Source organism: Myxine glutinosa, chromosome 3 (assembly GCF_964187855.1).
Source record: "Myxine glutinosa chromosome 3, kmMyxGlut1.1, whole genome shotgun sequence".
In the NCBI taxonomy this organism is placed as follows: Eukaryota; Metazoa; Chordata; class Myxini; order Myxiniformes; family Myxinidae; genus Myxine; species Myxine glutinosa.
In genome coordinates, this window is record NC_136263.1 from 187,614,071 (window position 1) to 187,628,870 (window position 14,800).

Below are 14,800 nucleotides of genomic sequence, written 5' to 3' on the forward strand. Positions count from 1 at the left end.
GAAGAAGGCTATTGAAAATTGGGTCGCCACGTCATAATCCAAGATGGCCGCCGCCATGTATGTCTGAACCTTGTGAGCGGAATATCTTGGAAAAATAAGCGAGGTACCAACTTCTAATTTGGTGTGTGGGTGTATCACGGCATAAGGAAGAACGCTGGCGGACTTCCTCTCTGGTAGTAGTCAACGTGTGGCCCTGAATGGGTTTCTCTCATCTCTTCCTGTTCAGGCTGGAGTTCCCCAAGGTAGTGTTCTGGGCCCTGTGCTTTTTCTGGTCTTCATCAATGATCTCTCTGACTCTCTTGAAAATCCTCTCTATCTCTTTGCTGACGACTCTACTCTCTGTCGCTCCATTCCTCATCCCTCAGATCGGCAGTCTGCAGCCTCCTCACTCTCTGCAGACCTGGACAAAATCACAGACTGGGCAAACAAATGGAACATGTCTTTCAATCCTGATAAATCTCACACTCTTACGATGTCTCTCCGAAAAGACCGACTGGACAACCCTCCCATCCACTTTCTGAATAATCCTCTCCAAGAAGTTCTGTCACTCAAGCTTTTGGGTCTCACTATTTGCCATGATCTTTCCTGGGAAAACCACATTTCAAATCTGGCCTCCAAAGCCAGTCGCCGACTGGGCACCCTCCGTCTTGCGAAGTCCTTCCTTGGCACACCTGAGCTCCTCACCACATACAAGGCTTTCATCCGCAGCTCTATGGAATACTGCTCTCCCCTCTGGTCTGGTGCCCCTGCCTCACACCTAGCTCGTCTTCACGCTGTTGAAACCAAAGCGTTCAGAATCGTTGGAATCTCCCGCGATGAAGCTAACTCCAAGGGCCTTTCACTCACTCACCGCAGGCAGGTTGGTGGTCTTTCCGTCTTCTACCGACTCCTCTCTGGCCTTGCCCCCCCCAGCTATCTCTGGGCTCTGTCCCCCAAATATTCCTACAGGTCGCACAAGATCTGCCTGCAACCCTCTTATGGTTAAACTGCTAAAATCAAGACTTTCTGCTCACCTTCACTCCTTCATTCCTCTTTTCTCCCGCCTCTGGAACAAACTCCCTCACTCTCTTCAATCCCACTCCACCCTCCAGGTCTTTAAAACAGCTGTTCACCACCATCTCTTATCCTCCCCCATCCAAAACCTTGATCTTTTCTACCCCCGCTAATTTCGGTCCCCTTGTGTTTTATACCTCTCCCCCCCCCAACCCCCCCCTTCCCACGCCTCCTCCCCCCAAGCCCTCTCGCTCCCACACTTCTCCCTGCTCTCAAATGTTGTGGTTGTGTGCTTCCCCTTCTCTCCCCATCTTGTCTTCCGCTCCCTCTTTTTACCTTCGCAAAAGCGGAAGGTTATGTTTTGATCGCTGTGTATTTATTTGTATGTCTGTGTGTGTGTGTGTATGTTATTCGCATAACTCAAAAAGTATTCAACCGATTCGCATGAAATTTGGTGGGATGATTGGTTATTATACGGGACACATTTGATTAGATTTTGGGAGCAATCGGGTCAAAGGTCAAGGTCAAGGTCACGAAAAGGTCAAAATCGTATTTTTACCAAGTACAGAACAGTAGCTGCGGCGAAGGTATGCGCTCTACCGAGTGCCCGTTCTAGTTGTATATTTTGTTTGTCTGGTTGATTTGTTTGTGAAATAAATGTTAGCTCTTTCACGAGCCTCGATTCAGTATACAACAACAAAAAAAAAAAAAAACGCTATTGAAAATTGGGTCGCCACGTCAAAATTCAAGATGGCCTCCACCATATATATGTCTGAACCTTGTGAGCGAAATATCTTAAAAAATAAACGAACTACTAACTTCTAATCTGATGTGTGGGTGTATCTACGCATAAGGGAGAACGCTAATGAATATTGGGTCGCCACGTCAAAATCCAAGATGGCTGCCGCCATGTATGTCTGAACCTTGTGAGCGGAATATCTTGAAAAATAAGCGAAGTACCAACTTCGAATCTGGTGTGTGGATGTATCTACGCATAAGGGAGAACGCTTTTGCAAATTGGGTCGCCACGTCAAAATCCAAGATGGCCGCCTTGCGTCTTCCACTTTGTCAACTCACATCACTTCAACGATGGGGGACCTAGGCGTGAGGCTTGTCTTGTTTGTTATTGTGCTCATACCTTTGGCACCAACTTCACCATCTTTTTTCACTGGGTTAACCTGTTCCCTCCCTTTTGTTCCTGTCCTTCAGGTCGCTGGCGATCAAATCGTCTACATTCAGCAGGGCGTATGCATTAGCTGAGATGCGCACGCAGTTTGAAGTTGTGGAATTTTTGCTGTCGAATTGTCACCTGCTCTTCAGCAACACCTTCTCGTCGGTGGCACGTCCAGCATCTGGTCAGGTTTCAATTTTGTTTCTCGGGAATCGTTTAAAGATGACCTGAACCCCAATTTCAAAAACGGAGTAATTATATCTGATCATTATCGTTTTCTTTTCATCTTGCATCCTTGTTATGGTTTCAGAGATGATCGTTAGTTAATTGATGGCGGCCTCTGATGGTGAGGGAGGAGCTGTTGTAAGAACGAGTTTCGTGTTTTGTAAGGAAAGAATGAGGCCATTTGCTGATTGAATTTTGTCTTGGGAATTTTCTGATGCAGATAGCGATGGTATGCCGAGATCAGCCATCTTAACATGGCCTCGACACTTGCAGACAGTTGTTTTCCTTATTGTCTGAAACTTCTTCTGCAGTGAAAAGGAACATAAAGAAAATGAGCAACCGAACGCAATTGTGTTCGTTCTCCAAGAAATTAACAATTATTATTATTGACTATTATTGAGAAATGAAATGGGAGGAGGTGTGTTCATGACTCTTATTTACAGATAAAATTTGAGTTATGTTAATGATTACTTCGTAATGAGTGATAAAGTGGGAGGAGTTATGTTAATGATTAGTAATGAGTGATAAAATGGGAGGCGTTATGTTAATGATTAGTAATGAGTGATGAAATGGGAGGAGTTATGTTAATGACTGCATTAATGGGAGGAGTTATCTTAATGAATGTAGTAATGGGAGGAACTATGTTAATGAATGTAGTAATGAGAGGAGTTATGTCAATGACTGTAGTAATAGGAGGAGCTATGTTAATCACTCCTCACATTTCACAGCCAAATTCAAAACATCCCTTTTGACATTGAGGAGTAACAACATGAGATGAGTTATGTTAATGACTGTAGTAATGGGAGAAGCTATGTTCTATGGGAGAATGGTAATTAATATAAGATTATTAGCTGATATTGACCTCACAACAACAACAACAACCAAGGAGGATCTACAGAGAATAACTGAAAAGGTGTCCAACGCCATCAGATGTCCAACATCATTGCAATTGGAAAATAATAAGAAGAGATTAGGATTCCTAGTTGGAGACAAAGAAGTAAAACAAGTGCGAAAAACAGTTTACCTTGGAGGGATTGGTTGAGAAAAAATGGGAATTGCGGAGATCACACAAAGAGAGAAATTGGACGAGCGTTTGGACAGCTGCAAGATCTGGAAGGCTAAGGACAAAACAAAAATCAACTTGGGAGATTATTATTGTGCTGGTACTGGTGCATGTAGGTGTCAGAATGCTGGAGCTTCAGGACAGATGACAGATTAAAAATATTGACTCCAGAGATTAGTTGACTGAGGGGAATATTGAGAGTTTCAAGATTGCAGATAATAACAGATGAAGTGATAAGTAAACAGCGGGGCCAAATGTCGCTATCCCAAAAGATTGTGGACAGACTCCTGTGATTGTTTGGATGCATGTTCGGAATGAACGAGATAAGACAGCACATGTGGCGATGCAAACATGGTGCGTGGATTGAGAAATGGATGAATATTTAGGTTGTATTGGATAGGCATGAGGAATAAAGATGGAAAACAGAAAGGTTTAACGATGAGCTAACCCATGATTCAAGATTGAGAGAGGTGGAAAGTCTATTTGTCCCCATCGTTGGTGATGAGCTGATGGATAGGGTTTAAAGAAGAAGAGTAACTTCCTTGTTTGCTAGAGCTGAACTATCATGGAGTATGGCAGTACTCCATATGTAAGGATGGTGTGGGGATAAAACATGGCTGCCCCATAAAATGTGTACAGAATAATTTGCTTGAAAGCTCCTGCAGATTGAAATCCTAATCCTTTAAAAGCCACAACTTTTATTCTTGATCGTTTTCACCACTACCAAGAGTGATAAAGACCCAGAATACGTCGCTAACGTACCAAATCGGGAGATCGACAAACCACCGAGTTGTTCCTCTCATGTTCGGCAGGCAGACAAGCACAATAATGGCTGAAACGATTACAATGATTCCAACGGGAGGAAGAGACGTCGTCGCTTGGGTATTAACCCCCTTACCATAACAGAATAAAAACAGTGTGAAATAAAAACTCCAACCACTATACACCACCAGCGGTTGAACGCCATTTACACATTGGAATAAACTGGAATAAACTTTGTCCAAAACTACACAAACAATTTCGATAAAACTTCATTACAACCTTCGTCACACGTGATGTACCAAGGTGTGTTCACGGGATTAAAATAATCAGGTTCTGGGGTGTTCTCCGGGGAGGTTTGTCCCCTCAAAATAGGTAGTTGCTCTCTTCTTTGAAACTACACACACGAGTTCGATGAAACTTGACCACAACCTTCAATACCCGTGATGTACTGAGGTTTGTTCACCGCATTAAATTAATCAGTAGTTTTGTCCCCCAATATAGGTATTTACTTTCTTAGCCGTTACATATTCCGTAGGTCATCCCAACCTACTAGTGGTTCCCTGGTTCTACCAGGTGAGCTCAGGGGCATTGTCCCTATTTTTGTCACAGGTGACTGTGTGTGTGACATTAGTAACAATAATTGTTTGAAGATGTCTATGTTAGAGGTCGTTGTAGATTTGCAGTGTGGATTGGTGTAATTGTATGAAGATGTCTATGTTAGAGGTAGTTGAAGATTTGTAGTGTGGGTTGGTGTAATTGTATGAAGATGTCTATGTTAGAGGTAGTTGTAGATTTGTAATGTGGGTTGATGTAATTGTATGAAGATTTCTATGTGAGAGGTAGTTGTAGATTTGTAGTGTGGGTTGGTGTAATTGTATGAAGATGTCTATGTTATAGGTAGTTGTAGATTTGTAGTGTGGGTTGGTGTAATTGTATGAAGATGTCTATGTTATAGGTAGTTGTAGATTTGTAGTGTGGCTTGGTGTAATTGTATAAAGATGTCCATATAGATAGTTGTAGATTTGTAGTGTGGGTTGGTGTAATTGTATGAAGATGTCTATGTTATAGGTAGTTGTAGATTTGTAGTGTGGGTCGGTGTAATTGTATGAAGATGTCTATGTTATAGGTAGTTGTAGATTTGTAGTGTGGCTTGGTGTAATTGTATAAAGATGTCCATGTTATAGATAGTTGTAGATTTGTAGTGTCGGTTGGTCTAATTGTATAAAGATGTCCATGTTATAGGTAGTTGTAGATTTGTAGTGTGGCTTGGTGTAATTGTATAAAGATGTCCATGTTATAGATAGTTGTAGATTTGTAGTGTGGGTTGGTGTAATTGTATGAACATTTCTATGTGAGAGGTAGTTGTAGATTTGTAGTGCGGCTTGGTGTAATTGTATGAAGATGGCTATGTTATAGGTAGTTGTAGATTTGTAGTGCGGCTTGGTGTAATTGTATGAAGATGTCTATGTTATAGGTAGTTGTAGATTTGTAGTGCGGCTTGGTGTAATTGTATGAAGATGTCTATGTTATAGGTAGTTGTAGATTTATAGTGCGGCTTGGTGTAATTGTATGAAGATGGCTATGTAATAGGTAGTTGTAGATTTGTCGTGTGGCTTTGTGTAATTATATGAAGATTTTTCTATGTTATAGGTAGTTGTAAATTTGATGAAATTTGGTGAGATGAGACTCGGCAACCGTTGCTAGAGTGAGATGTGCATGGAAGAAGTTTCGGGAACTGAGTGGCGTGCTGACTAGGAGGGGAGTGTCATTGAAGCTGAAGGGAAAGGTGCATGCTGCATGTGTGAGAAGTGTTATGATTTATGGGAGCGAGACATGGGTAATGAACGTAGAGCAGCAATGAAGGCTGGAAAGGCTGGAAATGCGAATGGTTCGGTGGATGTGCGGAGTATCGTTGGGAGAGAGGAAGACAAATGATGAATTGCGAAAGATAATGGGAATGGAGCCTGTGAAGAGGAACAGGTTGAGATGGTTTGGTCATGTGTTGAGGAAGGATGAAAGTGACTGGTTGAGAAGAGTGATGGAAATGAATGTAGAAGGAAGCAGAGGACAGGGAAGACCGAGAAAGACTTGGCTAAAGATGGTGGAAGAAGAAATGCGGGCAAGGGGGTTAACAAGGGGAGATGCAGAAAATAGGGCAAAATGGAGAAGAATGCCATGGGGCCCGCAAGGCTAACCCCCGCTCTAGCAGGGAAAATGGTCTTAAAATGCATGTTGTTGTTGTTGTTGTTGTTGTTGTTGTTGTGAATTTATGAATGAATGATCGTTTTAAGGCCATTTTCCCCACTCGAGCAGGGGTTAGCCTTGCGGGCCCCATGACAATCATGGTTCCCTGTTTGAGGCAATGTATTTATGGCCGGATGCCCTTCCTGACGCCAACCCTTAGTCACCTCTTACGATGTGCAGGGATACGGCGTACCTATTCTAAGCCGGGGTACACACCGGGATCATTCATCCCAGCAAGCTGGTACTCAATTTGCCGACCTCGGAAGGATGACAGGCTGAGTCAACCCCCCTGGCGTTAATTCAGCGATTGACCGGGATTTGAACTCAGGATCCTAGAATCCCAAGCCGGCACCCTAACCGCTAAGCCAACACCAGGTTCAACACCAATTATAATTGTGTAATTGTATGAAGATTACTATGTTAGATGTAGTTGTAGATTTGTAGTGTGGGTTGGTGTAATTGTATGAAGATGTCTATGTGAGAGGTAGTTGTAGATTTGTAGTGTGGGTTGGTGTAATTGTATGAAGATGTCTATGTGAGTAGTTGTAGATTTGTAGTGTGGGTTGGTGTAATTGTATGAAGATGTCTATGTGAGAGGTAGTTGTACATTTGTAGTGTGGGTTGGTGTAATTGTATGAAGCTGTCTATGTGAGAGGTAGTTGTACATTTGTAGTGTGGGTTGGTGTAATTGTATGAAGCTGTCTATGTGAGTAGTTGTAGATTTGTAGTGTGGGTTGGTGTAATTGTATGAAGATGTCTATGTGAGAGGTAGTTGTAGATTTGTAGTGTGGGTTGGTGTAATTGTATGAAGATGTCTATGTGAGAGGTAGTTGTACATTTGTAGTGTGGGTTGGTGTAATTGTAAGAAGATGTCTATGTTATAGGTAGTTGTACATTTGTAGTGTAGGTTGGTGTAATTGTATGAAGATGTCTATGTTATAGGTAGTTGTACATTTGTAGTGTGGGTTGGTGTAATTGTATGAAGATGTCTATGTGAGAGGTAGTTGTAGATTTGTAGTGTGGGTTGGTGTAATTGTATGAAGATGTCTATGTTATAGGTAGTTGTACATTTGTAGTGTAGGTTGGTGTAATTGTGTACATTATTTTATTTTTTGAGGCAAATATGTTGTGATGGCAATCCATAAAAGTGTTGTGGTGGCATTCCTTTCTTGACATTCCTTGTCATTCCTTCCTTGGTTGTTTTTTTGTTTTTTGGGGGGAATTACGTACGGACATGTTTAAAAAAAAATAAGAAATCCTGACTTGTCTGAATGGTCGTGGGGTGTTCTTGGAATACACTTGAAGGCCTTTTGTTGTTGTAACTACACTTCAAGGATACTCCTCTAATTGTTTTGAGCAAAGATGATAATCGTCATGATGATACCGATATCATTGTTGTGATGCTTTCTGCAGGTCAGAGTGCTCTTCCTCGACCGAAGTCCCTGATGCTTTCCACCAACTCGGCAAAGATTTTTTCTGAGCAACAACAACTCAGCAGCAACTCAAAAAAAGGTGTTTTTTTAATGTAAAAAAAAAAAAAAGTTAAAAAAAATGTTTTTGAAAAAATCAAGAGGCCATCAGAATTTTTATGCCAAACTTTTTATTTTTATTTTTCAAAGAGAGGATTATAATGCACAGCTTTCTTGTTTGAAGTGTGGTCGTGGAGTGGATAAAGTTAATTTTATTGAGTGCATGTTGGAACAGGGTTCAATTAATTAATCCCACATGCTGGATGCCTAATTCTTCAGACGCAGATGTGCCGCTGATGCAGTGCCCCTGCACATTGAACGATGATTTTGCCGACTCTGTGAAAGCCGCCCTGGGATCTTTAACATCCATCAGCTAATGCTAGTAGACGAGATACATGGCCTAACGTCCATCCTAGGGATCGGTACACCGATTTAGTGCCCTGCCTGCGACTCGCCAAGCTGACATTTTATATTTGGGTTGGGAATCGAACATGTACTAGACAGCTCAAAGTCATGCGTACCACGTGTGTGCCCTCCTGCTGTACAGCGGATTAAGTTGAAGGCAGAATGCATTCAACGGCGGATGTTAAAAATCCAACACTGTCACCGGGTTTCCTTTTGCATAAAAATGCTGCTTTGCCCATGGTTGGTTCAACGTTTTGGAAGCTGCTGGAGGTGCGTTCGGATATCGCTAATTTCCTTCAATTTTCCTTTTTTTTCCTTTTTTTTTTTTAACTTCCTCTGTATTGCCTTAGGCCTTAGGGCGTCGGAGGAGCGAACGTGGCAGCTTACGCTCGGTAAAGAGTGAGGAGTCGCTGAGTTCTTCTCAAGATACTGATGGTGAGTGAGTCACCATCAGTATCTACAGCATGTTGTACTGTAACGCCAGGAAGGGTCATGTTATTAATCCAACACTTATGGGGTATATAGAGTACAGTAGATCTTCGCTCAGTTCTGTAAGTAAAACTTACCTCACGCATTTCGGGATTCCCCCAAATTTCTTAATTTAGTGTTATAAACAACATTAGCGACTGTTTAAAAAGCTAATCATATGTGTTTGTGGTTCATAATAGCCGGCGAAGCCGGTGTTGTGAATGAACGCGTACGTATTTAATATGTTGAAAAGCCAGATTTTGCTGGATCCTTTGAGAATTTCGAAGCTTTGACGCACCAAATCGCTCCATGGAGGCCGCCATCTTGTGGATGCGGAAGTATGCATAAAAAATTGCAAAAAAGTTCAATAGGAGTTTGTTTCACCTGTCTTTGTTTGATTCACCATCTTATGCACCTCTAATTTGTAATTAAAATACTTTAAGACCAACCTCGTTCCCCGGGCCCACACGGGCCCTGGTTATCTTCAATGAAAATCGTCACCAAACACCGGAACCAATGAGATTCGAGCATTTGAAAAGATATTTCAAAAAAGCTTTTTACCGCGTTCCGGAGGCTGAAAACGGCGTCAAATATTCTTAAATTGACGAAGAATTGTTTTTTAGAAATCTCGCGGCCGTAGGGGATAGTTTATCACGGCCGGAAATATCCGAAGTTGAGACGGAATTCACCGAATTAATCAAGAAGTAAATTTTATAAATTTTAATCTCATCCAGAATGCAAATGGTGTCATTTTGAACTAGGTACGGTACCTACTACACCTACCTACCACCAACTACCTAACCTACTGATGCCATAGTGATGGGTAAAATAGTGGCAAGAGGCTTTGGCTTCGCCGGCTCATTGCGGCTTTGCAGTAGGGTCATATTATTCATTACTGTTCATCAATGTTAATTATTTATTTACTGCTGGTAGAGGCCGTTGCTCCCACGAAAACGCCATGATAAGCTATTTATATACGTTGACTCCCCGGGAAAACCACTTGGGGAGGTGGGATATTATTGGTATTAATATTGTTTTGTAATAACATTAATACTACGCTATTATCGTTAGTTTTGTTATTCGAAGCGGCCTTGGAAAAACGCCACGATAAAGCTAACTTAACATGGCTATACACCTCAACACGCAACCCATTGACGGCAATGGTGGGGAAAGCCCGCTAGGGGGAGAAAAACCCCTTGGGGAGGGGGGGGGGGGGGAATGAATGCACTACAACCTTCATTATGTGACCCTTGGTCATCCTGTCAAGTTTGGTTAAGATTGGATAAGTAACGACAGATTGTATTGGCGTCAGAAATTCATCAGACAGACAAATGGCGTATTTTAGTATGGTGACATGAGTGTTTCCACTTTTAGAGTTTGTAAACGAGTGTGAGTTTGTAAAAGTGTTTAAGAGTTTGTGTAGACATGGATTTTTCATATTTTGCTCTGAAACTTGTTGATTATATCGAGTATCGACACATCTGTTAAGTAGATCATTTCATAAAGCAGTTGAAGATCTTTATTGTTAGTGAATATAGTGTGTGTATAACCAATTTGTATTATCGCATGTTTTGTTTATTCCCATGTCTCTACTATAGCTGATGTAATGACCCGCAAACCTCACCGCCCTCGCTCAAGCAATGACCTCGGCTTGGGATCCTAGGATCCTGGGTTCGAATCCCGGTCGATCGCTGAATTAACGCCGGGGGGGGGGGGGGGGGTTAGGGGGGTCTAATTTGTGAAATTTATCTCTCATTTCCACAATGCACACACATCTGAACTTACATAGTGATACTTAGTGATCTTTTTCTGTCACAATATCTGTTTTATGTTCATTTTTCCTCTTCTTTCCAGGATCTTCTCTCCGTCATGGTGAAGATGATAAGGTTGCTGTCAGCCCCAACTTTCAGGGATCTTCTCTCCGTCATGATGAAGATGATGTGAGTACTTCCCGTGATGGTCGTTATTGCAGACCTGATCTTGGAGAGTACGAGGTGCAGCAGATGGTGGTAAGCAAAACGTTCGATTTCCTTTTTGTGCCTCCGTTACCGAAGTCGCCAGAGGCATTATGTTTTCAGGTTGTCCGTCCGTCCGTGATAGGTTTTCATTACCGCGATAACTTGAGAACTGCTGAAGGGATCTTCGTCAAACTTGGTGCAGGTATGTATAATGACTAATGAGGTAAAGATTAATTGACTAGATTTTGGGGTCACGAGGTGAAAGGTCAGAGGTCATGTTTGGTAAAAATCCTGTTACCGCAATAACTTGTGAACCAGCGATGTGATTCTGCCAAAAGTTGGTACGAATATGTATTATGATGCAAAGATGAACTGATTTGATTTTGGCATCAAGAGGTCAAAGGTCAAAGTCTGTGATCGGTCTATAACTTGAGAATGACTGAAGCAGTCCAATTCAAACTTGGCACAGGTATGTATAATGATGTAAAGATTAACTGATTAGATTTTCGGGTCAAGAGGTCAAAGGTCACAGGTCATGTTAAGTAAAAATTCTGTTGCTGCGCGAACTCATGAACCAGTAATGGGATTTTGAACAAACTTGGTATTAGTGTTTATGATACTAGGGCATGCCCGTACTATATATATATCTAAAATTATATCCCCCCCCCCCCTCTATTTACATGAAATGGTTTGGTCCATTCGCAAAGCCAAAGCGAACGGCTTGCGAGTACGGTGACAATCCCCCCCCCCCCCCCCCCTCTATTTACATGAAATGGTTTGGTCCAAAGCGAACGGCTTGCGAGTACGGTGACAATCCCCCCCCCCTCTATTTACATGAAATGGTTTGGTCCAAAGCGAACGGCTTGCGAGTACGGTGACAATCCCCCCCCTCTATTTACATGAAATGGTTTGGTCCAAAGCGAACGGCTTGCGGAGTTTGGTAAAGAAATCGCCATAGCGTGCACAAACGCGCAGGAAAGCGAAAGAATCGCAAATTAGTTTTAATTAGTTTTAAAACATAGTTTAACGCCAACATAGCGGCAACATAGTTTGCCAACGTGAAATAAATGAATACGCTCTCAAATGTGCCGTCCGAGGCAGAGTCTGTTCGCCACGTTCGGCACACGTGATAACTCGCTGCTCTCTGATTGGTTGAATCGTTTTTTGGACATAGCTCGGTAACTACTTCTCCGATTAATATGAAACCTTGAAAAGGCACATCCTCGGGTCCCCAGCAATATACCTGGCAAGTTTCAAGTATATCGGACCCGTGGTTGTCGAGAAACAGCGGTCACAGACATACATACAGACATACATACAGACATACACACAGAGATTACTGGAATTATAGATAGATATACATGAACTGATTGGGTTGTGGCATCAACAGATCAAAGTTCAGAGGTCATGTCAGGTAAAAATATGATAACTTAAACTGTCATTTATCTCTTCTCTCTTCTCTCTTCTCTCTATATTGTAAAAGAAAGTTTTTGTTTGTTTGTCTGCGCAAGCTAATCTCCTCAACGGTGAAAGATAGGAGGAAACCTCTAATACAAAAAATGTCAGGATGGGCCCCGGGAAGGTTTTCGGCTAGGTGGCGAGGCCGGTCGAGGCTGCTTCGGCCGGGCCGGACCCATTTCACAATTAAAAGCTGAGCTGAATTATAGTAGTCAATCTTCTACGGCCGTGAGTAAAAACTGAATTATGGTAGTAAATTCATTCAAAAAGAACCGAAAATGTCTGGATAGGCCCCGGGAAGGTTATAGGCTAGGTGGCGAGGCCGGTCGAGGCCGACCTCGGCCAAACTGGGCCCATTTCACAATTAAAAGCTGAGCTGAATTATAGTAGTCATTCTTCTACGGCCACGAGTAAAAGCTGAATTATAGTAGTAAATTCATTCAAAAAGAACCAAAAATGTCGGGACGGCCCCCGGGAAGGTTATAGGCTAGGTGGCGAGGCCGCATCGGCCAGCCTAGGCCAATTTCGCAATTAAAAGCTGAGCTGAATTATCGTAGTCAATCTTCTACGGCCGCGAGTAAAAGCTTAATTATAGTAGTAAATTCATTCAAAAATAACCCGGGCAACGCCGGGTGCTTTCAGCTACGGTAGTCTACTATATAAGAGAGATGTCTGTCTGTCTGTGTGTCGCCATTTTTCTCAAAGATGGCTGAACGGATCTTCGTCAAACTTTCCGAGGTTCATCAGTGAGTGCCGGGGAGTGTTTTAGGCAAAAAGGAACAATTGAAAAAATATCTTTTTTTGGAGTTAAAAAAAAATAATCGCTCGATAGTGCCGAAGCCTTTTAAAATTAATGACAGTTATATACAAGTACATATTCGCATAAATAAATACAAAACAATCACCAGACATTTGAACACAAATAAATCAAACAATTCCTGAAGTGTTCTAAGTTGGTAGTCCAGCTTCTTCTTCTTCTTCTTCCTTTTCGGCATCACACTTAACGCAGAAACGGGATGAACGCCACATTCACCAGCATATATTTAATGAAAAGGGGATGAACCCTCCTCCCCCCTTTCCCCTCCCTCCCCCCCCAAACCCCCTACATCCCCCCTCCACTCCCCAGCCCGGCAACGCCGGGTACTTCTGCTAGTCTCCTATATAAGAGAGATGTCTGTCTGTCTGTGTGTGTGTCACCATTTTTCTCAGAGATGGCTGAACGGATCTACGTCAAACTTTCAGATGTTCATCTGTGAGTGCCTGGGAGTGTTTTAGGCAAAAAAAAAAAATCCCCTTGCCTCCTTTACTCCCCTATCCTCCCCTCCCCCGCCCGGCAACGCTGGGTACTTTTGCTACTATACTATAAAAGTATAAACGGTCATTCCAGTGTTTCATAGGCAGGGTGATTCATCAATGCGTGTGCCGTCCCTCGGATGAACGTTAAACTGGTCATCCGTATGCCGGCATTAGTTGGTGGACATTAAAGATCCCATGGTGTCCTTCACAAAGAGGAGGCAAACTATCGCTGGCAACCTGAACTCATTTCAAATTCCTTCCCAAACTTCCGTACACTGAGCTGGAGTGGTGACCTGACCAGTATTGTGGCCAAATATCTGCTCTTGCTAGAGTATGGTACATGAATGTGAATATCATGATAATTATTATCGAGTTGATATGAAATAATCATTTAAACATGGCTTTATTATGACCCTCGCCAGAAGAGAAGGTATTGCATTTGAGTCCATTTGTTTGTTTGACTGTCTGGTCTGTTTTTCTGTCTGTTTGTTTGTTTTTTTCTGTGTGTTTGTCTGTCTGTTTTCTGTCTGTTTGTCTGCACAGAATAAATATGATTTTCTCTGCATCTGTTGGTCCGATTGACAGGAAAGTTTCACCATTGGTGCACCTTCTCCTGTAGAATTTGTAATGAGAATGATGACGTCCTATGTCATGTGATATGGGCACCAGCTTGGCAAAACCGAAAAAACTTTGCACCTCTATATCTCAAAAAAGCGCTGCATAGAAAAGATTGAGACATGGCTCATTGTAAAGAACTCTCCATGGGTAATAACATATGTTAATGATGATGTCATAGGTGCCTCCATCATGACGTCACAATTCGACAAGTACAAAACGTCTATCCGATCAAGATGAAATTTCTTGAGCATCATCTAGGGATAAATTGGTGGAGAAAAAACATAGAATGATGATCATCGGTCACGTGGTTCGGTCGCCTTTTTGTTGTAACACAGAAGCCTTATAAACCACTAAAACACGTACTGGCGAGGGTCTTCAATCTCTGATTGCTCTTTTTTGTTTCTATTTTATTTCAGAAGCACTGTTGTGAAGCTCTATTTTTGCCTTTCTTTTCAGTTCAGGAAGTGGGAGGTTATCTCCAAAATTGGAGAAGGAAGCGCTGGATTCGTTTACAAAGTAAAGAATGTCAACTCTTCAGAAGAGGTACAACCTTGTGATAAACTTCCTGTGTCTTCATTTCACTTTCTGGGAGATGAAACAGCTCTTGAGAGAGCGAGATAGAACACAGAACAGAACACGTTCTGTTCGTATCTATATGGAAAATATAGAT

General features: G+C 42.2%; 1 protein-coding gene across 1 annotated transcript in view; it reads left to right on the forward strand.

Moving 5' to 3' along the window:
* The window catches only part of LOC137422969 (uncharacterized), a 47,164-nt gene that overhangs the window by 22,561 nt on the left and 9,803 nt on the right, over nucleotides 1–14,800 (forward strand). The window contains exons 18-21 of the mRNA XM_078773642.1: nucleotides 2,203–2,348; nucleotides 7,872–7,970; nucleotides 10,655–10,809; nucleotides 14,587–14,673. Of these exons, the coding sequence (XP_078629768.1) occupies nucleotides 2,203–2,348; nucleotides 7,872–7,970; nucleotides 10,655–10,809; nucleotides 14,587–14,673 (487 nt within the window). The remainder of the gene's footprint in view (nucleotides 1–2,202; nucleotides 2,349–7,871; nucleotides 7,971–10,654; nucleotides 10,810–14,586; nucleotides 14,674–14,800) is intronic.